Genomic DNA, 26,646 nt, shown 5'->3' with positions numbered 1-26,646 from the left:
TGCAATGCACACACTCACTTGGTAGTGAAAGACGTCTGTGGTTGCAGATCCATATGGTCCATCCACGGCCAGTCTACAGCAACAGGATGTTTAGTCAAGGGTCAGCCACATGCACAATGACAGAAAGGTTAATATTTTTTGGGCTACATATTTTCAAAACTGAACTTCTGCTAAAATAAAAGAGAAAAGACATGTCTGGCACACAAATTACCCATAGAAACACATTTAATTTTCGGTGGGTGCCATTTAATAGCAAAGCAACTGTTTTTTCTGAAGTGAGAGAACAAGAGCACCCATGTGGGTTTGGGGCCTGGCCATCTATTTAAGCATGCAATTGCAATTTTCTGGCTTTCTGAAATGTGATTAGTCATATAATTGCATGTCCAAATTTAGCTGTGGTATTTGCATATTTAATTATGAATTACTGAAAAGCATCCTGTTTTAGAGCTTTATTTTCTATATTGTATCTATCAAAGTAAAGAGGAACAGATTATATTAATAATTTTGAAAAGTTCTCTATAAGTGTTAAAGTAATAAAAGAGAAAGCAAGAAAGAGGTCACCATATGCAATGAAACTACTATTTTCTCTGCTCTTTCTGAAAAACAGTATTTCAGAAATACATTTTTGGCAATATTACTGTACTTAGCATCTCACATAAAGGCAAAATGCGTGAGGAGAAATGCTTGTTTATGTTAATGCCTACTATAATCAATGTTACTGATGCTGAGGCATTCATTTTGGTCAAAATTAGAGATGAAAAAGATTATTTAATAATCAGATTCATTCCTCTAGCAACATGGAATGTAAATACACACAGTGCTTGAGAGTGCTCTGTCCAGTCTGTCTTTAAATAATGTAAATGCTCTGGAAGATGGTTTCACTATCACCCAGTCCTTAGGAAAAATGAGGTTTTTTCCTTCTTTCAGATTTTCTATTGTTTTGTGTTCTTTATTGCATGAATCATCTTTAAAATTAAACTTGAATACTACAAATGAATATGCAGACATAGGAAGAATGAAATGTTTTTGAACAGGAAAAGAAAGGGGGATCACCAAGCAATGGTACACACAAATAACTATAGAGACAATATGTATCTGGAACCCTAATGTTGCTTTCTTAAAGTGTACCTGAAGTCCTGGCAAAAATTTTCCCTTTTGTTTGTACTTGTCACTTTTATTTCAATATTCCAAATGTTGTGCTAGTGCAGTAGCAAATGAAACAGCTACTCAGGGATAACTTTTGGAAATCTGGCCTCAGATATAAACAAAATATTTTTAAAAATACATATTTATTCAAATTATTACCCAGCCCTGTACTTTTTGAACACTCAAAACTTCCTGTAAAATATTATTAATTTAGAGTATCTATGTAAAATGACTAAGAACTGCTTTTGGTTAAGCTTTCTATGTAGTTCAATGTGGGCTTGGGAGCAATTCTCATTATTGTTAGTACACTGAGAAAAAATCGATCTGGAAGGAATTTCAAGAGATTCTTTAATCTGCCTCTGTGCTACAAGACAGGATCAATTATTTCTGAATCATTCCTTACAGAGATTTGTTTTGTCAGTCTGCTTCTAAATCCTCAGGTGACAGAGATCCCATAATTGGTTTGAACACCTTGCTCAGCTGTTGCTACAGAGCTTAGCCAGATACAAACGGTCAGAGAACTAGGGAGGGGAAAGTGGAAAAAGAGAAATTGAGCTATACAACCCATTCATTTGATCTAGAGAGGGTGGAGGAAGATAGGAAGTTAGTAAACAAAGTGATAAAAAAATATTACATTTGCATTTGCCAAGGGAGGCGTAGAAAATAGGACTATAGACTGTTTCTAGCTATGACTTGGATTGTTCTTTGTGTCCATCTACACTATTCCCTTAGGAAGAAGCATTATAGTTTTGGGGAAGTCAGGGAAAGTATTTAGTTTTGGAAACATAACATTAATGAATTCTTGTATTATTTTTAGAATTTAAACATTTGCTAATCAGCATGATTGTGTAGTAATCCTGACTGTAGAAGTTGTTATATTTTGGAACAATGTGCTAAAACAGCAATTAAGTGAGCCAAAATCCTGAAGACGCATAATATGGAACTTGATTATCTTCACAGAAATAGTCTATTCTATGGTCTTATCTCTCAAATTGGCCAGAAATCAAAGCTAACTCTCTTTGCTACCTGTGTAAATGCACATACATTTTATTTTAGTCTTCTTTTATTAATTACAATATACATATTTGATTTGTAGAACCTTACCTTATAATTCAATTGCTACATGTCTTCTGTCTTCTGCTCAGTTTCTGCTATATTTTATTTTTAATATAGTCACCAATTTGGTGTTTATCTTTAGATATTGAAACCTGTGAAAAATACTTGGCTTTTGCTTTATTGCTAGCTTAACTATTGAAATATTCTTTCTAATATATTGCAAGAAAGCAACCAAATGATGGCATTAAGCACCCTAACAAGATTAAAAAGAAGAGTCTTTATATATGACAGCACTGTTAATTTCAACCCTGCCTTGTGGCCAGCAACATTTGATAACATTTTTCTCTTTCTCATTCTTTACACTGGTTGTCAATCACTTTGGACCATTTTTGCTCCAGTTCTGCTGAAATGGCATACTTCTCATTCCAGTTGCCTTTAACAAAGGCACAACTTTCATTTCTAATTCTCATTAACTGATATAATGCAAGGACTGCACCAGACTTTCTTCTCTGCCTCCACCTTCTCGTATGCCTCTGTAGCTCAGTATTGTCTAGAAGCTTTTTAGGGAAATGTTCTTTAACATCCAAGTACAATTAAATTATATAAATGTAGTTAAACAAGTGCCTTTTGCCGTTCAGTTTTACTAGAACTCCCTCATCAAAAGCAATTTTCCAGGGGGCAAATAGTCCCTTCGGTCCCAGGCCCTACACGCTCCACCAGAATTGAAAAGTTCCTATGCTGACCTGTTATTTGCTGAAAATCTCCACTACACCTGCAAGGAGCTACATGTTTTGAATCCATCAAGTATAGGGCCAGATGCTTAGCTGGTGTGAGTCAGGATGGCTCCATTGCCTTCAGTGGAGCCCTGTTGACTTGCAACAATGAAGCATCAACCTTTTGCTTGGATTAAGATGCCACAGATACAGAATTTGAATGCCAATAAACCTTTATAAAGTGGACCATGATTTGGAAACTGGAGACAGAGTTGAGGGAGACTGCTGGAAAGAAGTAAGGTTCAGGCAGAAGTTTCTGGGGCCACAAAATATCTAAGTAATTGAAATGGAAAAGCTGGAATTTCAGGTGGCAAGTGATGGGTGCTGTCAGAGCATAAGCATAGAGGCACAAAGCTATCAGATAGCTTCCAGTGTCATTTTAATTCAGTTCTTAAGCAACTGTCTCTCAAAATACATATCTTTAGGTGTAGATACAGAATTTAGAGATTTAGGTGATAGCAACAGAGATATAGATATCGATATGAACTTTAAATCTTGGATTAGTCATCACATCTTCTTGGTAGCTCTTGGCCTAAGTTCATGACTGTGTTTATTTGTGGCCTTTTTAGCATAATTGGTGTATTTATGGATCCAGAACTATGATCTAATACCGTATCATAAAGAACACACACAAAATTAATTAAAGTTAAAATGTTAACATTTATTTTAAAATGCAGAATTAACATTTTAAAATGTATTGTTTGTTATCCAAACCTTGGTAACATCCACAATTCCTGGAAAGCTTTTTCCTCTGCTCCGAAGGCCTTGAAGAGGGCTGCAGTCCAGTCCCCAACGACCCTTATGTGAACACTGAAGAAGTCTTCCTCAGGAGCTGAGGTGAGGGTGAAAGGGTGCCACTCCAGCTGTGAGACAGATGGGCACTGTAGAAAGATATATTGACCAGGTCCCATTTTAAAGCCACGTTTCTTCATGTGAAGCTCAAGGACTCCAGAGGAATGTGTCACCACCTAAGCAATGATAAAAGGACCTTGTTTATTTTCCTTCAGAAAAGTAACTGTTTGTTTCCAATAATTTCTACTTGAGCTGAACCACAAGTTCATGTAAATTGGGATGCACAGGTTTTTTTAAATGTCTTGTAAATTATGTCCCAAACTGTGTGTTGCAGTGCTGTTGCTGCCCAATAGCTTGACAGCACATACTGCGTGGAGCAGCTTGCTTTGCGAGTGTAAGAGGCAGAGGAAAGGCTGTAACAATTCAACAATTGTCAACTTTCTATCTTAGTAGAGCCTATGCAAAAATACTGTTTAATAGACTGGAATAATTTCCCAGTTTTACTCTCATGTAACACAATTAACATGTATGGGATTATTGTTGGTTTGGAAAGAAGAAAAAAGCCCAGTGAGCTCAATTCTAATATATGTTTATTAAGAGAGAATCTCAGTTAAGCAGCCAGTTTTATGTGGCACACGTAGTATACTGAGATTCTCAGATCACAGCCACTCTGTGAAATCAGCAGCAAGACTTATCTGACATGCTTTTCCCCTCACGCAAGATAAGCCTGTTTCTGATTGTTGGCTTGATAAGTGTGGACTCGACTGCTTAAATAGGCATTCCCCATCCATTCTGCTATGACTTAAATAGGCCCTTAGCACACAGAGATATTTACAACTGGGATAAATTGTTACCATGGTATTAATGAAGCTTCGACTATTTATGCTAACTGATAATATAACCCTTAATCTCCTTGGAAGTCTCCAGATTTGAAAGTAAAAACCATGTCCTACTGAAGTCAAGGGTATCTCTGGCATTTACTGCAGTGGAACATGGTTTCAGTTCATTAAAAAAGAGAGACCTTCTGTGCAGATGTTTGTGTTATGGTGGCATAAAGTCTTATACTTCATTAATCAAGTTTGGTCCCATATGGAATATTCTTATGGACTTGTTATTGGAATAAATGCAAAACCTAAAATCAATACTAATCTGAAACCATGGTAATGATGGAAGGGCTACTGAAGCTAGGAGTGAAAAATGAGGTCATGATATAGAGAAATTATCTATAAAAGATAAAAAAGTCATTGACAGAACGTTTTTTACACAGGCACGCAAGCTCTGTTACATACCTTAATAATGACAACCTCCTGTTGAAATCTCCAAAATCTAACAATTCTTTCACAGATGTATAACATCATAGGACTTAAAACCCACTTCCAAGCCTGTAGAAAGTTGCATATTAAAAAATAACATTTATTTGACTGTCTACAAAAATATTTTGCATTTCTGGTTTAAATCAGCAGGTAGCCTAAAATGAAATTATTCAATTTCTCTTCTGTGATTTTTGGTTCTCCTTTCTCAGTAGAATATTTCTATTGCTACTGTAGCAGTTCTGGCTTTCTTGTGAACAGACATATGGGACTCCTTCACAGATGCACTCCAAAAGTGGTGCTAAGTATCTATCTATATTCTGGCCAAGAAGAGTCCTTTAAAATCTTTTCCTACTAAAGGCAAAAGGATTAATCTATTTAGATGTTACATATAGATGTCATTGGACCCGAAGACATATAGATGCCTACATGTATACAATATTACCCATAGCCTTACTATTTTTTTTGCTCTTCAAAGTCAAAAATATTTCAGAAAGGTCAGATAGAAGTAGCTCTTATTGTCAGTTGTGAGTTTTCTGATGTTGCATGAGAAAACATTAAGTTCCAAATATTCAGTTAGAGGAAAGGGATACATTTCTGTTTAATCCATTAGTTGTCTCTGTATCAATAAATGTGTTTTTTTCATCTAGGATACTAAGATGGTCCTGCTTTAAGTATTGCAGATGATTGCTGTGCTTTTACTTGCTAATCGTGTGTACTGATCACTGTAACAATCAAAGATACTTGGCTATTCAAGTATACTAGCTGATGGTTTCACTGAGTTGCACTGATAGCTAAGATAATTAGACATAATTGAATCTTCATGATTTAAAAAAAAATCTTTTTTTTTTAGAAGAGATACTATTTTATTTCCAGTTTTGTTAATTACACAGCTCATTCTAGCAAAGTGAAGACTCCACAGTCATGTGGCCTTTAAAATCTCCAAAGACTAACTTTACATGCTGAAACATTGACTTTGTTCCACGAGCTGGGTAACAGGGATTATAAAGTATCTTTTATGAGAAACAAGCCGTAAAATTATGTGGCTTCCTTAGAAAGTAAGAGGATGGAATGGCAATTTCCCAAGGTTAAGTCTTGAAAATTAAATTTAAAAAAAAAAATAAAAAAAAAAAAATTATGATTTAATAATGGGAAGAAACCAGCATAAGCCAGAAGATTCTCTGTTAAAGCAGAAACTCAACACATCCGTTGTCCCTAAATACTACAGGTGTCTCTGCACAGTGGGTAATCTCACGTCTTGAATGTATTTGCATATATCAAGCCACAATAATGATGAGGCCTGTTTTTCCTCCCTTCCATTTGTGCTACCTGTAAATAAAAGCACGTGACAGGAATGTTAAGGTTGCAGGCTACCCTGTGCGAGAGCTCAGCTGAGATTTCAAATGTGCCATCACTTCAGTGCAATGGAGCATTCAGTCCAAAAAATCTTTTGGCTGGATTGTGACAACAGGTCATCCACCAGGAGAGATGGGTTGCTAGAAAACACAGCTCCTGGGCAGCTGATCAGGGCATCAGTATTCTTGCCCAAGTGGTGTTTCCTCCTGTAATGAGAATGAACTGAGATGGGGCAGCAATGTCTCGGGAGAGGCTGTGAGAACAGAAGTCTGGATGCCCTGAGTGCAACAGAAGTGCTTCATTGTCCCCAGAGGCAGCCAGATTGGGCTCCTACCTGCTGAGATACGGAGCAGAGGAACAGAGGTGGCTTGGCTGAGAGAGGAGCTCTGCTGTGGTGGCCTCCCCAGGGAGCTATGGCCAATGGTGCCACCTCACTCAATCCCAGCTGTCCACAAGACTGTCCCCTCCCTGCTCAGTCCCATCTGCCCCTGCCCCTGCTGGGGCTGTGCCAGCCTCGCCATGGCTTTTTAGCCTCTGAATGAATTTGTGCTATCTATCTGTGGTGTCTAGCAGGTATCACACCATAGCGCAGTACCCATCCAGAAAAGTGCTGTTCTTATAGATGATCTATATGCCATATGGTATTATCACAATTCATTTAAAGTAATGTGACTTTGCAAGTATGGCCTTGGGTATGCAGGAAAGTGTAGCAAAATAGGTTTAACATGGAGAAGTGGAAGTTCTCTTCGGTTAGCTTTATGATAATGAATGTCAAGATATGCTGTTAGAAGCAAGTTTGTGTCTGTATTCATGGTGCGTAGCCATGTATTGATTTTTATGGCGACATTGTAGCTGAAATTTTTAGAGGCATTCATTTTCTCATTAATATGCGGGTTGGATAGTGGCTAACAATAGTTTTGTTTAAGAAAAATCTATGTCAGCCATTAAAAGAGCTACATGACACTGAATGCTAATTTTTCTCCTTTACTTTAGGATTTCCTTTGGTATGTTTTCTCTTTTTGGAAGAAACAACAAAAACTTGCATATGAGCAAGCTAAATCTTGAGCTGTAAATGTTAAATGATTTTGTTTGGATGCTAGACATCTGACATGCTGTACAAGTCTGCTACTTAATTACCCCCTGTGGATTTGCAATCTTGTTGCAGCGAAACCACCCTTCTGTGGGACATTTTTCCTGCCTTTTGCCTTTCCCTTTCATAATTCATTGTTTCACATCCTTTCCTTTTTGCCTAACTTAAGACATCAAGGCTGGACAATAAGAAGCATGTGCCCCAAAGCAAGGACATAATTTTATCTCCAACTTGTTCTCCCTTGGTATTTAGACTATCCATATTAAAGTACTATTAGTTAAAATAATAATATTAATTTACATCGCTAGCTTTACTGTTCCATTGTTTTTTTCTGTATTTCTACCCTCATAAGGTTTTCACTCAGAGGCTATGTTTGTGCAATGAACAAATCAAGGATATTGGTGATACTGAATAATTAAATATAAATATATGCAACACATTTAAATAGAGTACAATTCTGAAATCTGTACCCTTCAAAAGGATCTAATTAAAGGATCTTCCAGAAAAAAATATTATTAATTTTATATCACTCTTCATCTATACCTGTCTATACGGCTTATAGAGGAGATCATGATCACTATCTTAATGCACAGGGAGAGGTCATGGAACAGAAATGTGAAACTGCTCTCTAAACATGACACTAAGTGCCAGTCACTCAGCACACACTCCAGCCCCCTGCTCCGTAAGGTATTTGGCCTCCCAAGGAAGGACATTAAGTTAAAAACACAAGACAAACATCCCTCTTACCACAGGTTTCTTGCCGGAAAACTGCGGCAAAGGGCACTGAGTAGTGTTCTCCCATTCCAAGTAGTGATCTTTGCAGTAAGTGACATTATGAACCAGCAGACTCTGAGGCGTCTGACCTCGGACAAGCTGACTTAAAACAAAAATGTTCATCAGTGATGTGCTTCCTTGCAAGGTTTCTGTGCATCTGTAGGTTTTGCACTAATAAGCAAATACAGATTCAGAGAAAACTGGAAGTTCAAGAAGTTGCCATTTCAACCCTCTTCTGCTCTCTTGTTCAAATTACCTTTTGTTTAGCTTTGCCATGACTTTTTGACCAAAAGTAAGAAGTGTGTTACAGTATTGGTATACATCAGTGCAGCTGAAGTATGGAGAGTCCTTGCATAGAAAATGTATATTTACTGTTTGTGGCAAAATTAGAATGATTCCAAGTTCTTTGGAGCAGACACTTTGACCTCCTCTGTATATGAGCATCTGGTATTGTTTAGAAAAATAATAAAATTTAATAGTGATGGACCTTCTCTTTCCTTTGCTGCTTTCTAAATGCATTTTTTAAAGCTGCAAATAAAGTTGGAGGACCATAATTAGATGTATACTCTCTAAACATATTAAATTCTAACTTCTTTACTTCTTAGAATGTTAATGATGTGAATTTTCTCAAACATATCAATCTTGACTGTGCCATCTAAATGGGTTTTAGCTGGTGTCGATTATGGGTAGAGAAGGAAGATTTTTATGGGGAAACCTTGTTTGATTAATATTGTTTCTCTGAATTTTGCCTTCCATACCTACTTTAGTTCTACAACATTAGCCTGTCCTGCCCACTAGTCTAACAAGAGACAAGGAAATAAGAAGTGCTGCTGCTTTTTATATGCCAGCGTCATCAGCTGCTACCAGTTCAGACAGGAAAACAGAAAAGGTGGGAGGTTTGAGTGAGTTTTGTTCAGTCACCTGGGAAGGAGGAAGAAGCGGGAAGTAGATGAAATCTTAGGCTTTGACTCCTTTTCATAAATAGGCAGGGGTAGGGATGTGCTGGGCAGTAGGGAGCTGCCCTGTTGCCATACAGTCCCAGCCTGGAGCAAACAACGTGTTCACTGAATGTTGTCAAAAGGGCTGTTAAATACGTGTCCTCTTTTTAGGAAAGTCTCTTGCTGAGGACTGTTGATCAGCTGGCTAGGCAGAGGGAGCTTACAAAGCTGAAGGTTTAAAGGGTTCATTATAGTTGTTTGAAATTGGATTCTAAAAGATCTGCCAGAAAGTGAGGGGAGGGGGCCATTTTAATCAGTTCAGGATGCAGTTTACAGAATTTATTTGCAGCTTTGTTTCTGAAACTTGGGACTAATTAATTGGGCCAATTTCAGGAACACTCAAAGCCAAACTGAATGTGGCAGCTCTCATATCACAAGGAAAGAGGTGAGAAAAGTAACACACCACAAAACATTGTACTGGCCTGTTCCCTGCCCCATGGTGACGCCACGTACCTCCAGGGAATGGGCACGGGCACACACTGCTGTGGGCTAGGAAGTTCCTCTGTCTCAGAGTAGTAGTCTGTACCTGCTTTAGTGGTGAGCAATACCGTCTGCATATTTTATGAAACAGACGTAAAAAATGTATTATAACACCAAGTGACTCTGTCCTGAAAAGCTTGACTGCAGCTAGAGGCCTTGTGTACGCTAGATAGTCATCAGGAAAGGATCTGTGAAGCAAAGCAATCTTTGCTGAGGGCCTTGCACTAAACATGTTTGAGGTCTACCTTGGGCTTAGGACTAGGTCTGTGAACAGATCACTTAGGGCTTGGCACACAGAGATGCGTTCCTGTCAATGTAGTTTCATCCCAAAACACTCTGTGTTATGCAGTCCAGGGATTGCACCATGGTATGAGCCAAATCTAGGAGGTGAGGAGGACCATGAGAGTTACCTCAAAACTGCACTCCCTATCTGAATTAAAATATGAATATAGATACACCACTGTAGATTCACATTAACACTATCAAAAAGAAATGAGTAAAGGAAATGGGGGAAGGCACACAAGGAAGAAGATGCAGAAGGTGTCAGTGGAGCTGAAAATGGAAGATGGAAATGTTTTGAGCACTGGGCACCTTTCCACTCTCTGCATTGACAGGGGATTTATCAGCTCCTAAGCTTCTCAGGGAGAAGTCCTTCACTGTAAGAACTGGAACCCTATATCAAGAGGATGGACCTTCCTCTTGTACTGAGGAGCAAGGAGACAAACAGTGACCTGGCAGTCATCCCTCTCTGTAAAAGCCACCTGAGTGGGCTAGTCATAAACTTGTTTGTTACCGTAGTCATTTAAACCAGGCTTGTAATACAGTGCCTGCTGCTGCTGTAGAGTATTTCTCCATGGTAAGGAAATTTGGGCTTCTTTTCCCCACAGAGAGAGAAGGTGAAAACCACTTTGCATTTATGAATGCAGAGGAGAATGGGCATAGGGGCTTCCACCATAGGGTATCTGACATGCTGAAAGCTTGTCAAGCTTGTACAAACTTCTTGCAAAATGCCTTATAAGAGCGATGAGCATAAGGTCTATCCCTTATCAATTTGAACCCACAAAGGTTTGATTCCTAATGTGTAAAGCCCCCAGTTCTGAGGGATGAAAGTTCATTCAGACTGATGCATTGACAAGGTGCAGGTTGAGAGAACTAAAACACACTTTTAGTCCTCAGAAAAGTGGTATGCTTTAATTTCAAAATGCTTTCATTTTGCAATCAGTCTCCAAGCAAAGATCCCCATAGTTTGTTATTAGAAAAGCATGAAATTATAGATTTGAATTGTGTTTCATCTCAAACTGTGTGCATATACCCCATGTAGTTTATGCAGACACTTACCCCATACCATGGATTATTAAACCAATGAAGAAAACCACAAAGAGGTGATGGGTATACCAGAACACCTCATAGCATGACCTTCTGATGAGCTCAGTGGATGAAGTAATGATCAGAATTAAAGCCACAGTTATCACAACTCCAGTTATTCCAGCTATGGTGGTTAGTACCTCTCTTGTTGTGTTCTAGAATAAGAATACATTATTAGTATTAGTATTAGCAGTTATTGTTGTTATAATTCTTTTTATTACTACTTCTGTTACTGTTACTATTGTTACTGTTGCTGCTGTTACATATGAAGCCAAAATGTAAGCTATATTTTCAGCATAGGAACAAAACCAAAACAAGACATGGAGCCAAGGCAAACCTCCATTTTACTACAGAAGAACATGGAAAAACATCTCCCTGCTCTATTTCAACTCAGACTTATCCCAGACAGATGTGTAAATGTTTGCTGCCACTTATTTGTTTCAGGAATTGAAAGGAGGAAATTAGACAGTCTCATTAGTACTTCTATCTATTTGCTTATGTAAAAGTGTCTCAGAAAAAAAGGAAAATGATTAGAGAAATGAGGAGATTAAACCTAGAGATGCAATAAGCAAAACAGCACTAGAAACCAGATTATTCGTATGAAGAGGATAAAGTGAGGTGCTAAGACACCTGCAACCCTAAAGGTGTGGGGCTCATTTGTGCTTGTTCTACTTCAAAGTTCTTGGTTTTTTAGCAGCCTTGAAATGGTGTATAAAAATGACATGCTCTCATTTACCTAAAGGGCATGTATCATTTACCCATTCCTTACCTGTATATCTAGTTACCTGGTTATACACTGGATAATACTTGGGTTTATTTTTTAAAAGACATATTTATATTTACATGTTATACTTGGCAGTGATAAAACAATATGCTGGGCTATAACATGTTCCTTCTTGTTCATGACTCACAGACATCAGCTCAGGTCTGTTACATCTGTCTAAACCCACCAAAATAAACTGAAGTGAGAATGAAGATGTATTTTGAACACAAAATCAGATGCAGATCTCAGTTATAAAGTGCAAATCATGAACAACAGCAGTAAAAATCTCACACACAAGATGAGACTCAGCTAAATATGCCAACAGAGTGTAAATGAAGTCCCCATTTGGCCTGCAACGCATATATATCTGTTTTCCTGGTGCTGATGTACAGGAATGAAGGAGTTCAGCATGCCTTCTGGATCCTGAGTTGGTTCTATGGCTTAATAGACTAGGAGAAAATAACCCCTATATTGTACTTGTAAAGTGTATACATTTGCTGTAGAAATCCTAGAGGTCGTAAAATTCCACAATGCCATTTTTACAGTCCATTTTTACAATAAAATCATTCTTTCAAAAGTTCACACTTGACAGCACACAGCATATTTTCAAATTGGTGCCTGTGAAGAGTGTGTTCAGATCCTCTTACATATTAACAGGATTGATATAAGTGATATTTTGAATGCTTCCACTATGGTGGCTAGTTTGAATGTTGAGATGAAACAAGGAAAAATGTCAAAGACACTTAGTATTTTGCTACTATGGGGGTAGGATGAAACTGAAAAGAAATCCTGAATTATTGCTCTCAGAACTTTCTTCTCTGAAGTTAGAAAAAATCTTTTATTTTCTTCCCTTAATAATTTATTAATTCTGAGTATAGCTACTGAGACACAAGTGGGTGATAAAGGAAATATAAATATTAGAGGTTAAAGTAAAATCTAGACTGCAAATTGGAAGACAATTGTGGGGCATATTGCTATGAGAAGTCTGGGGAAGGACCTCAAAAAATGCTGGTCTTCCTCCTCAAATATATTTAGGACCTTCAGGCTAATTAGAGGCCTACCTCACAATACATCACCATGGGAAGGCTGAGTGGAGAGAAAAAAATGCCTACGGAAAGATGGTAGGTTCCTGTCCAGAGCTGTGAGCTTTGTCTGTTCCTGGGGAACATCTCACGTGCATGTGATGAGAGTGGGCACTGGGTGTACTGAAAGACTGTGCAGCTGAGTCCTTGGCTTGCTATCCTCTTCTAATAAACCTGACTACTTTTTCAACACTAACATCAAGACTTTTGTATTCATACCATTGGGACCATTAATTTGCTTGATTTTCTTCAAAATTGAGAATTGTTTACTTGTTTTGAAAGATGCAAAAATCACATTATCTAAACTGGAAAGGAACTAAGGAAAAACAGGACAAAATCGCTTGTAATGGATAAGTACTATCAAATCCTACTGATGGTTTTCCAGCCATTGTCTCATTTAATTTGTTTTTTCAGTGAAGCACACCGCTGATCGAAAGAGCCTCACTCCATAGTGTTCAAGTAGCCTTTATTGCATGTGGGAATTTTCTGAAGAGCCGAAACCATATGTGTGGGTGTCTCACCAGGGCCATTTCAACCCTGGAGTGTGTAAGAGCACACAACAGTATACATAAGCACAAAGATGTGATGTTAGAGTATAATGGAATAAGGAAAAAAGCTGATTAACTTGTTTTGCATGCATGAATTGCAGAAAAAGTCTATGCTATGAGTATGATAAGAAAGAGCATCTAACACTGTTGTGAGATAGCTAAGGAAGTGGACAGGAGGCACAGTCACTTTTTTCCCCAAAGCAAGCAGAACCATTTATTTGCAGGACTGAATTGCCCATAGTCCCGCTTGGCTCTGAAGAGCACACACCAGTATGAGTTTCCCAGGGCGCTGCCTCCTATATGCAGCAAGTCTCCGGGTGGAAAGCACTTTGCAAGTGCTTTCTCTGGGCAGCCACACTTGGCATGTAACAGGGCAGAATCAACCCCCAGACTGGGAAGATACTGCACAACCATGGGGAGAGACAAATAGCAACTGTGAAAGAAATGTTGCTATGTGATATTACTGTTTGGGTTGTTTGTTTTTTTTTTTTTTTTTTTCTTGTTTTTTTTTTTCTGGAAAGAAGTTGTGTTTGTTCCATATATTGAGAGTTTAGTTTAATTTTTTAAAAATTCTTTGCAGGTTCAGTTTATTGTCTACTATGCATGACACTCATTATCCTCCTCCCTAGCTGTCTCCTGACAAACTAATTAAAATACTTAGACATTTCTTTGAGCTTAGTAACCTGAAAATCTCAGCTCTGAGTAAGTATTTTCAGCTGAAATTGAGGTTAACCTTTGGCAGCACCTTCTCACTCTGGTTAAAAGGCTTTGAAATACAGTTTTACTGACAATAAAATCCACAGAGGAAAACTTTTAAGATGAGGAAAACCAAAAAGTGACAGCTTACTGTTTCATAGGTCCTGATTGGGTTCAAGTAGCTTTCGTTTGGGCTCTTGCCAAGGCCGGAAAGTTTATTCCGTAACTCCCCAGCTTCCTTTGACTGGCTGATATGATACCGCTCGATGTTGATCAAGTGGGCAACAATATGGATGGCTGCATGAGAGAGAGTGGTGTGAAATCACAAACACACTCGTACGTGTTCACAGTGCCAGAGGGAACTTCATCAAGCACACTACAAACTATTTGAAAAGCTTGGGTGTAAGTTGAGAGCTTTTCATGGGTTAAGCTGACAATAAAAGGACAATTTTGTCAAATATGTGTTTAATATGAAGCGATTGCTTCACGTTGGAGAGGAGAGGAACAGCTCCAGGGCCCCCTCCCATGTTTACTGTCAAGTGCCATGAAGTCTTCAGTGTCATCAGAGGAGGACCTCTTGAGAGACGACATAAAGGTGTTTGTCTCTGGTTTTAAATTGTTCAAAATGAGGTAAACTGATTAAAATCCCTATTTTTTTATTAATATACTAGGATGTGCCATGGTCTAATATTGCTATGCAGGACACTAACTTCTCTGTTTTAGGCATAGACCAGTTTGCAGCTTGCACCAGGGATATTTAAGAGATGCATCCAAATCTGTCCTCTATTAACAAATAGCTATAACATCACTTTATGCAGGTGGACCCTGGGGAAGCTGCAGGAACTATGATCTTAAGGGGGAAGTCTGAATCACAGTGTTAGATCTGATTTGCCCTGAGCATCGTATATCACCTCTACTTCTGGCCTGCCCCCAAAAGATATATGAAATGGTCAGTTCAGAAAAATGCCTTAGAAGTAAGTACTCCCCTGTTACTCTTTGCCTGAATGAAAAGATGATAATTTCAAAAGAGGGAAAAAGGAAGGACTTTGTTTTTTTATTGGCTAACATAGATAAAGTTGTAATCATGCTAGGTGCAGAGTTTCAGTTTTCAATATGACAGATTCTCAAATCTATTACAGGAAAATTGTAATTAATGCAAAATATTAAAAGCTAAAGGATGAAAAAATGACAATGAAAAACAATTATGTTTACAGTAGAGCTATTAGGATATGCTATTTCTAGTTTTTATAATTAGCTTCCCGTTATCATCTCTCCTTCAGTGTTTATCTATTCCTCCCTGACCATTTAAGAAACCTTTCTAAAAGGCAGTATTTGTAGTAAAACAAATATGATCTGCTTCCCTGAACAATATTCTCTCAAAAGATTATTTTTCCTTTTTATTTTTTCTTCTTTTTTCCTTTTTTCTTCTCTTTTAATTTTTTTATTTTTCCTTTTTCTCTTCTCTCTTCTTTCTTTCTCCTTCTTTCTTTTTTCTTCTTTCCTCTTTCTTCTTTCTTTTTTTCTGTTTTGTTCACTGTATAATCATAGATGAAAACACATGATTAAATGCATAAAGACTTTGGTATTGCAAAGTCTTTTAGATGTCTGTCCACTTAGAGAGCTCCCTCACTCCCCATGCAGGAGTCCAGCTCCTCTGCAGTGCCTGGGGAGAGCTGCGGGCATGAGAATATGAGTTAAGGTAGGATGCTGGCCATGGAAGTGCTCAAAGCAGCCAGTGCAAAAAGACAGAAGATCGCACTCTTGTCCCCAACAATAGGTTAGACCATGTGTCCAGGCTGGGGAGAGGTAATTTTCACTCTGTTCTCATGTGATCCTTCTAGAGCAGGAGAGTGCTGTGGTTGACTGTCAGATTGCACTTCATTAAAAACATCATGTTAGCTTTGGGACTCCCCCCTGCCACTCCCTAACACCTGCTTCACCTTATTGGCCCATGCTTAGATACTCACAGGGAGATGAAAGACCTATTTTAAAATCCTTGTTACATTAAATTTAAAGTAGGGCTTTAAACCAAATCGTATGTCCTAGACACTGGGCTGACTGGTTATTCTCTTGTGAGCTGTCTCATGATGAAACCCTTAATAAAAATAATCAAATATTTATTGACATGGGCATCCCAAGTGAATATCCTGAGCACCCAAACTGCAGAATCAAGTTCCCATTTTTCTGAATCTTTGGCCCAGTGAATAATAAATTATTTATACAAGCTGGAATAGCTTCAGCAGGATGGAGACTGAATACAAATGGGTATGAACTGCACAGAGATAAAATGAGCCTGGAAATTAGAAGACAGATTCAAGCCATCAAAGGAATGACACTCTAAAATAACCTTTCAATAAACGGGATAATGGGATCAAGCAATCTAAGCAGCTTTTGGCTGAAGGTTGGTCATTTTATGAAATAGCGTCTATGACGTGACTGTGAGCATTAGAGGGTATTGGACTCAGTGACCCGGAATGTCCTGCGTACGTTGTTATGGATTAGGTGCTGCATGTGAAACAACCCTGCCAGCGTCAGGCAGGAGACACTCCCTGGAGCCAGAGAGTAAGAGGGTGCTCCCAACACCTCAACAGCACTGGGACACTGGAAGGAAGGTTGCACAAGACCACAAGCAGCGAGTGAGATGTGTAGATTCACACTGTCGAAACCCAAAACCCCGAGAACCTCTGAGCTGCAGGGTTTCGGTGGCAGCTGTGTGGGGGCTGTGGCAATCTGTTCCTCAGCATACAACTGATGTATAAGCAGTATATAAACACTGTTTATGTATTTAAGTGCAACAGCACTTTTAAGTGCTGAGTGGGAAAGGGGAGAACTGTTCCTTCAAGGGGCTCCTTTCAGAACAGATGTTTTGGCCTGGTGAGGATGTTATCAGATCCAGCTGGAAGGGAACCAAGTCATTGCTTGATGAGGACCTGATTTCTCTGACATCTGAAAGAGCTCACTCAGAGGATGGGAGTATGGGGTAACAGACTGCTGTCTGCGGTAGGTTGTGCAGTTACATGCTGCATTTAGTCCAGTACTGGACTAAGAGAAAGAAGAGAGAAAATTTTCAAAGGATGGAAAGCCCTCACAATGAATCTCTGATTGGATTTCTACTGAGAAGTTATATATTGGCATCTGTTACTCATCACTGGTGCAATCAGTAGTGGTACCTGGGCCTTTTGTCTTCTGTACATGCAGGATATTCCTTATAACTCCCATATGATGTAATAGTCACCATAGCCTGGAGACCACAGTTGTGATCCATAGCATTGTTTTACCAAGGGTTCCCTGCAGCAAATAAACTGCAGGTTTTGGACTATTCTTGCTCACTTAAAATAGCAGCATTGACTAGAGGTGGCAGTTTGAGTCTGTGTTCAGAGCGTAATACATTTTCAAGGGGGAAATATGTTCCTCCTTCAAAACACATAGATTTTCTAAAAAGTGATACTGCAGATTGTGAAATCTTCATGTGAAATGATGACGTTTCTGTTTAGAAGGCTATGAAATCTTGCACTTTCCTCAAAGTGCGGGATTGTACATGATTCGTACAAATTCCTGTCATGTCAGTACTGACAAGAAACCTGTCTGGTATATGCAGAGTGCTGGGAATGAAATGAGGTGGTAGTTTCTTCTAGGCAGAGGTCCATGTTTCCTAACAGAATATTTGCTAGCTTGAACAGAAAAAACCTGTTGTTTGAGTAGACGTAGCTTCCCAAGAAGGTCTGAAGCCTGAGGTTTAATGAAGGGTAATTGAGTTGCAGCTTTTGCCTGGAAGAATAGATTCTCTTTCTGCAACTTAACCTAATAAGATTTTTCTGCAGGCTGTTAAAGGACACTCTTTTGTCCGTCTGCGTATTATTCTGCTTTACTGTGTTACTGTCAATGGAAACATCATCATACCCTTTTCTTTGATATTTACCACATATTCCCTTTTGGGTTACATGCCCTCCAACTTCCAGCTAACAGGTAGAGGATATTACAAGTGTAGAAGACTTCCAGAATGAATGGGAGAGGTCTTTTCTGCAAGCTATTCTGTGCAGCTGTTAACCTACAGAGTATAAAGATACACTGGAAAATATTAACATTCAAACTAATGATGTACTGAATATGTTGGTTTACCTGAGTCTCCCATGGTCTTAAATATTGCCTAGAGCATTATTAGATTAATACTTCTGATGATTTTTTGTATGCTGCTAGGAAAATTGATGCAATATAAAAGTGAATTATAGGTGGATGGTAAGAGTAATGCAAAGACCTAATTCCATTTTCAGTGTGGTTCATTTAATGTACAATAGTTGTAGCAGACTAAAAAGTCTGGCACTGGACACACTGCCATTAGCTAAAATATTTTACATCACTAAAGTTCATTTTCTGAAGGTTCTTTGCATCTGCAATAGAATTTACTAAGCAATTCCAAAATTAATATGCAGATTTCTGAAATCTGGGCTTGCAGCAGTAGGGTTGGGGGTTTTTTTTCCCCTGCACCACTTAGATAAGTTAACCATGAGGGCAAAGTTTAAGGTACTAATATCAGGACTTTCAGTTCATTTTTTTTCCTCTTTCCGCATGATCAAATATAAAGTATGGAATAAATCATGCAATCTCTTAAACACAGTTCTTTTTTATAACTGTGCATGAAGACTGAAGGATTTTGACTGCTGTTTTTAACAACATCTGGAACCTCTGAAACACTTAACATACATTAATTCATATTTGACCCTGAGATCTTCTATCTAGTCCACCTCTGAGATTAAATAAAAGGTTTTATTGGAAGGAGGGAGGGAGGAAAAGGGTCGCTGTTAGAGCATGGTGTTTACTGTACATATTCTTAAATACTAGGAGATGTAATTAAATTATCTTGAAAGTCTGGTCAATTTAGCTAGTCTTATTTATCCAATTGTGCCTTCAGTGAAGCATGTACAAGTCTCATTGAACTAAACAGAAATTGCATGTGTTTATCTGAGGACTAGATTTCACTTTTTCTCACTCTTTCTTTTTCTGCATGCCTGTACAGGATAATAATAAAATTGGAGCTTGCTACTAGCAGTTAACTATTTTGGTTAACCAACCCATCATGATAAAATCAAAGGGTCAAATCCTGGCCTTTCTGCCCACAGTGAAGAGAGCGGCTTTGCAAGCAGCTAACCCAGGCATGGGGAATTCTGTCCCTGACCAAGCCAGGGTTCTTTTGCCACCCACTACCTTGTGCCTTTTCTAGTTACACAGAACCCTTAATTCAGCTTTATGTTGTCTATGGACTAAAAAAGTGCAGGTTATGTAAAAATTATAACAATAGTGACCACACATACTTGTACTAGATTTTTTTTTTTTTTTTAATGGTTATAAACTTCAAAGAAGAACATGACTTGGCCCACTTTTGTCCTTGCTGGAAGCTCATAATCTTTAATTTAATGTAGTTTCCTTCCCAGTACTTGCACTAAGTCTGGATTTAAACAGTCTGACTGAAAAAAATGCAGTTTAGTGGAAATTTGATTTTCTGCAATTTCTGAAAGGACGACACTGAGACATCAGCTAAACCTCTTCTGAAGATAAGCATCTGCTTCACTGGAAACTTCATCGCTTACACAAAAATGTTACTCAGATCACCAAAGCCCTTCATATAGCCACTACTACCAAAATGCCACTGAAAATGGTGAAGTTTTCTAGTATTTTTAGCTACAGATTTTTCAGTGCTTGCCAGAAGCCAAACACACCTGGCATCATTATACTTCTGTCTCCATTTTGCATGTTTTTAAAGAAAATCACGCTGCTAGAATTTTTAAGGAGCAGCAACCACCATTTCAAACAGCCTAACTACAAAGACCCTCACTGTCCTTCCCCTGTTTTCCCTTAATTGATAGTTCCCTTAATTCATATCATAAATGAAATACTATTGGAACAATATATCTATATACTTCTCTGTAAACATAAAAACAAAAAGAAGCAGTTTGTTCTTCAAAATATGCACTGTATGCCAAAGTTAAAAAAAAATATATCCCCTCACACTCCCCACTTGAGAAAGCACGTGAATGTACTTTCTTATGAGGTTAAAAACAATATAATAAGAGAGAAGACTTGTATAAAATGATATTTGCTATCTCTTGTAGATATCCTTAGGTTTCAGACAACCGCCTCTCAACTGCAAAGTCTCTTTTGCATTAGAAAGCAATGATTTGCACTGATCAAACTTAGAGTGCATGAAACTATTATTTCATTCTAGCAGAGTTACGGGTCTATAAGGAAGATTTATTAGTGGGTGAATAACTCCCAGACAGCTCCTTATCACAGACAGGCATGCAGAACACAGGAAGCCAAACTAAGCAGAATTCCCTTTACTGACTTTTCAATGATGCCCTTGATTATAGATAGCATTGTTTACTCTCTCTCTTTCCTCCAACTTCCCTCTTCCACTAGTCTCTAATTATAGCCCTTTATGACCTGAACAATTAAAGCTTGCTCTTGAATTTGTATTAGAGCTGATGAAAAATTAAAGGTACAGATGTACTTTTTCCAAGGCCGTGCACACCTCAGCTGAGCTGGCTGCCTCTTAGAAGCCAGACAATACTAATGTTGCACTGACTATTTTTAGCACACTATTAAATAAATATGCTGGAATAACACCACCTGGCAAGCTGAGATGAATACATGTTACTTTAATAATAAAGGAGTCTACAATTTTATATTGTGAGACTAAGCTTACTGATCTGATCTGCAAATCGGTTTAACTTCTTGCTGCCACATTTAGGCTATTGATCATACGGGGAGAACATTCATTTAACTAAGAATTACTAAATTGCAATAGACTAATAGGAGTTGACTATGCTTTTATGTAACAAAAGGCAATATAAGGTAGTACTTGGATAAATAATGTGTCAGTTGAGAGGAAAATGGCATCTATTTACACATCATTTTAACACTGTTAGATTTTATAAAAAGGCATTAAATATACTTGTGGGTACCTCTTAACTCTGACACATTGCTTTTCTGTAACAATATGTGCTGTAGATTGTATTTATTTTTTTTATGAATTTGAAATTTAATTTCAGGCCCCTGAATTTCTGACCGTTCTTTACCCAAGTCTGATTATACAGTGATGTAGTGTTTTCCTAAATAAGATAGTTGTTTCTCACTTGTCTGTTAGGGAAGCATGAGCTCATAAGTTTTCATGTTTTGTTCATTAGACTTCCCTATATTTTGTTTTCTTCCTCAAATATCTCATCAACTCTTTGTCCATTTTATATTCTGGGAAAAAACCCAACCCAAATAACAACCCAACAACAAACTCTCATTTTCTCCCTAGAGAGTGACAGAATTAAATAATGGCACTTTCTGTCATTTCACATCAGCTCCTGTGTCTTTTTCCTTGGAATTATTGAAGACATAAAGTAATCACTTTTCTAATCAACTCGCACTACCCAAACTGTCCACCTTAATGCACTAGCAAACATTTTTATATGAAAGTAAAAACCAAAACCGTAAAAGGTTTGACTGTGCAGTTTTGCTTCCTTTTTGGAGCATGACAAATTATACATGAAGTAGAAGTTGGTTAATTTACATTCCTGGGCTGATTTGTTAATTAAAGAAGCAATGTTGCGTTCTGTAGGAATCTGCTTTATACCGAAACTGAACTCTGATAAATGAATGGACGTGACAGATAAGTAAATCATCATAATACACTGTAAGATGCACTTTCTCATCCTTCAGCCTTCCACTCTGAATTCTTTAGCACTACGTACAAAGGGCAAATTTTAGCTATTGATTCCTGATGGCAATCCTGACTTCATATTCTTGTCTCACTGCATGGGGACATTAACAGCCCATACATGCAAAAGCAGCTCCCTCATGTAGACTGAAAAAAATATTGGAACCAGGGTCCACCTTGGCAGCCTAGGAGTAGAACTGTTATCCTGCAATGTCTTATGCTTGTAAATAACCCTGATTAACTCCTGTGTCTCCCTGACATTTTCTAAGAGAACTATCTGCCCCAGATACCTCTCCAACTCTATGTGCCTATGCCCTTCCTTGTATTGCCTTTCATGCTTCCTTCTTTGCACATCCCTTTTCTATCTCACACTATCTCCTGTTCCCCTCATGCGCTCTGAATTACTGCAAGCTTCAGTCTTCTCCAGGTCCTTTAACAAGTTAGAGAACAGGAAGGTGCCATGTCTTCTTCCCAGCCAGGCAAACAAACACCCATAGCTCTAGGACCCGCAGAACAGATAACTTTTGATCTCAAGATAGATTTTTCTTCAAGGGGGCTGTTAGTTCCCTATACTCATCACCTATTTAAAAGAAGATATTTAGGAATTTAATGTTTTCAAGACAGCTACTTATCTCAAATTCAGATTAAATTTATTACTTGGTTAAAAAATTACTGAAGAAGTTGTAGTGGTGGACAGATGAGCGGCGTGACTCATATGTACCATTTCCTTTGGAAATCAGACTGTAATGATATGTCATCTCCCCAGACATCTACTCTCAGAGATTTAACAAAATTTATTTACACTACCTGTTAAGAGCACACAAGTTGGTCACATTAACTAAATGGCAACTAATAGTTACTATCCAGGCTGAAAGTTTATTGACTTAACAGTCAAACTTAAGCAAAAAAGGTTACAAATATTTAGTCAGATGGGACTCCTACACCTATTTAAAGCTGCAGTCACCAAACGATTGCACCAAAATAGCAGGTCTCAGAGCTGATGGGGATTACAACATTAGTCAGAATCACTGGGAAATTCAAAACAGTTCAAAGGCAAAGAAGAAGAAGAAAAAAAAAGCTTACTTGCATTTACAGCTATTCCATAGGCAACCATCTTGTGAAATGCGATGTTTTTGTCAAGCTGTCTCCTCAGTGCTCCTCCACAGCACTTGGTGAAAAAGTAGACCTTGTTTTATTTCTATTACCATTTACAACTCACATTTGGAGAGGAGAAGAGAGGAGTTCAGTACATTTAAAAATTGAGTATTGAAGAAATTCAGTGGAAGCTTTGGGTTAGCCTTGACTTTGGGGCGCAGGTAACCTTTTTCAGCATAGTGATACTTGAGGATTTCTTAAGCTATTCAGCCTATACTACAACTCAAAAATAAGACTTTGCTACATTTAGCTGTGATTTGTGAATGGTTTATCTGGGCTGGAGATTAACTAATTAGCTGGTATGGGGACACCAGGCTGGGCCACCACTGCTTCACAAGCTTAGGTTTAGCTGCACAAGCACAGCTGAACTGCTGGCAAAGCCAGTGTGCAATGAAAACATTTTTGCTGCTTTCATGAAATGCACACCCCAGGAGGGTGAGGCTGTCTAGACCTCAGGTGGCTGTGCATTTCTGTGTTACTGAACTGTCTTCCCACTATTGGAAGTACTGGATGATGGTGTGCTCATGGCCAGCTGGTGACTCTGTGCAGAGCCAGCCTGGGGCCAGGGCAGGCATCCATCAGCCAAAACACACTCTGCTAGAACCTAGACAGCCCTCATGGACCTAATGCAGTCTCTGAATGGTGTTCCAAGTGGTTGGATTGCTTGCTTGACCTGGAACAGTGCCATGCCAAAGATCCTGCTATTTATCCACCTTGATTCCAAGCTAATAAATCTTCCAAAAATCTGGAGCACTGCAGGGTGCAATGCCAAGATAAAGCAGCTCCTCAGAGAGTAACTGGATCCAGTCCTGTGCTGGCCATGCTGGAGCCAGTCAAGTTGTTCTGTACCACACTCCTCAAGAGCAGAATATTTTCCAGAGGAGCAAAATGTTGATTATCTGTAAGAACAGTTCCAGTTCTCTGAGTTCTCACTCAGCATCTAAGTGTGCATGCAAATATTTTATTTTAATTCAAAATCTGATTCAGAAGTCCAACAAGACCTTTTTTCTTAAATGCTCAGCTCCTGGGCTCAAACAATTATAAAACAGCCTTGATTCTCAGCCTAAAGACTGCTGGAAATGTAGTTCTAACTCTGAAGGAAAAAAAAAAGGTAGAACTGAAATAAGAAGCAGTTTACCATAAAATGAATTAATGTTACGATTTCTAAATTCCTGTTGTTCTTGGAGTCATGAAGTGATCAGTGATATTTTACCCAAACATGTGGTATTGGAATTGCTCTGACTATAATAATTCACTGCAAGTTGAAGCTATAGCTGTAGAGTTAAAGCCTTAAGTATTTACTATGTGTGATGCCAAGGTTAATGTAAATGCCTCTGAGCAGATGACCACTCCATTACAAAAACACATGTATACAAGAAAGGAAGATCTGAATAGTGACCACTCAGACAGAAACATTTAAACATGTTCCTTATTATCCTTATGACACTTTTATCCATCTGCACATTTTATCTCTCCAATTTTCATTTTGCAGCTACACAGGATACACATGATGGGTACGTATTTGGCCAAGTTGCATTATTATGTCCGCTTTTTGTAGCTCCTCAGTTTTCACTTCATGACACCATGCTATGCAGCAGCTGCCAAAATCAGTGTTGCATTTAGAACACTGTGTTAAACAAGCCATTTGTTTCTCTTCAGTCATGAATACTGACAATTTAAATGGTAATAACTAGGCAATAGTGTACAGACTTCTCTATCAAAAATTAAAATTCCTTGGAAAATGTTTGATATGGATAATACTGCTGAACTACAGAAATAAAAAAGGGAGGATAATATGGCTATTTGAGAAATAATACTTACAATGCTTGCTCCTCTTAAGAATGAAACAAGGTTTCTACTGACTGGTAACAGGATTAGCATGCAGTTAAAATTAAGGCACGTTGCAGAAGCTCTTGCCCAAGCCAGGGTTGACTGTACATATAACAGTATAAAGAAATTAAATTACAAGCTTGGTATAGGAAGAGCAAAAGAAAGAAAATACCATATTAACATAATACTTTTATATAGGAGAATTACTGTTGGAGCATCAAAAATATTATTATGAAGGATGTAAATAAAATCAGACTATGCATACTTTCTCCTTGCGGAGCCCTTTAATAATCAAACTCATACTTACTCCCAGCATAATCCGTGTATAAATGTAAGCATTTTCATCTTCATACCAGTGGAAGGTATCAATAAACAAATAGAAATTCAGTCCCAGCCACATCAGCTACAAAGCAGATAGGCTACAGATTAGTGATACTTACAGTATTTTTTAATGCATATAAAAGTGGTTATAGTTTTAATATTATCTGAGAGATACTTCAAAACCAGTGTGCAATGCAGTTTTTGATCACAGATGATGAAATCACAAATATCTGCTGGGATGAGGCTATCTTTTACAGTCCTATCCCCACATCCCCCATAGAGGATATAGATGACATTTACTGTGTGATGGTAAACTTGATCTTAAACACAGGGCTTAGCCTGGTCTCTAAAAAGGCAATAAAAGCTAAAATTAAAGAATTCCAAAAATGGAAGGAGTTAAGAGCTGAAGAAATTCATTTCTCTGCCCCCCATACTCAATTCACCAAAGCCTCTGAAAATAATTCAGAATGTAATTTCAATTAAAATTGCAAACCCCTGTTCCCTTTATCTGAGGACTAAAGTACATGGACTTAAAAATAATTAAAAATAAAACAGTAAGACTTTAAAATGTTTTTAAGACTAGTTATAAAAAAGCTGCTGAATATTTTATAACAAGTTTTACATTAAGCTTGGGAGTATTACTGTAAGCAAACCATAAAATGTCTTTTAAACAAGCTTACAATATTTATATATATCCAATTAGATTTTTTTAATGCTAAAAATACTCACTAATAGCAGCACTGAGAGTTTTTCGTTCAAAATCCAGCATCCCATCCTGAGTGCCTCTCCTTATGCTAGCAGCTGCTGACTCTCGCCTTCCAGTGTAACCTGAGTTCTCCATCCATTCCTCAGGCTTTTCTACAAACTCCTTTAGTCCTTAGACTTTAATAAGTACCTAGTGGGAGCAGGAGCTCTTTCTAGGAATTTTCTAATTAAGGACTCCCTGACAAGAACAGATCACCCAAGTGACATGTCTCATGACCTGTGTAAATAAAATGCTGGTCAATGTCTAGTCCTTTCTCTTGGCTGAGTTATTTCTCAGCAAATGAAAGATGCTGTCATTAAATTGTGCTTTTGTACGAGCATTTATTTGGATGGGTTTTTTTGCTTTGTCTTTGCAGTTTGGACAAGTGCAACATTTCTTCATGATTTCTTTTAATTTAGTAGCAAATGGGAGCATCCCTTATGTGTGTATAAGATGGGAGCATTGCTAAAAGATCTTGGGAGTCATAAAGTCACCCAGTCAGAAGTTGGGAACTGTCAGAATAAAGGGTGCCCCTGTAACGTTCATCTCAATTTCTTGAGAATATAGATTATGACAATGTTAACATGCATGATAATATTTCATTCATTTGGCTGCAGCCATGAAATAAGCAGCTACTTTCTCTTTCTCCTATTTACATTGTTTG

The 26,646-nt window shown here is 38.1% G+C and overlaps 1 protein-coding gene across 1 annotated transcript in view; it reads right to left on the bottom strand.

Annotated features, from left to right (window-relative positions):
• LOC104522172 (NADPH oxidase 3) overlaps positions 1–26,011 on the bottom strand; it is a 37,805-nt gene extending 11,794 nt beyond the window's left edge. The window contains 10 exon segments of the mRNA XM_010164393.1: positions 1–73; positions 3,690–3,943; positions 5,057–5,149; positions 8,271–8,400; positions 11,114–11,295; positions 14,381–14,526; positions 23,015–23,099; positions 24,908–25,018; positions 25,224–25,319; positions 25,967–26,011. Coding sequence (XP_010162695.1) covers positions 1–73; positions 3,690–3,943; positions 5,057–5,149; positions 8,271–8,400; positions 11,114–11,295; positions 14,381–14,526; positions 23,015–23,099; positions 24,908–25,018; positions 25,224–25,319; positions 25,967–26,011 — 1,215 coding nt within the window.
• Between the last annotated feature and the right edge of the window lie 635 nt (positions 26,012–26,646).

Source organism: Antrostomus carolinensis, unplaced genomic scaffold (assembly GCF_000700745.2).
Source record: "Antrostomus carolinensis isolate BGI_N321 unplaced genomic scaffold, ASM70074v2 scaffold4353, whole genome shotgun sequence".
Taxonomy (NCBI): domain Eukaryota; kingdom Metazoa; phylum Chordata; class Aves; order Caprimulgiformes; family Caprimulgidae; genus Antrostomus; species Antrostomus carolinensis.
This window is presented reverse-complemented; position numbering and strand designations above follow the sequence as displayed.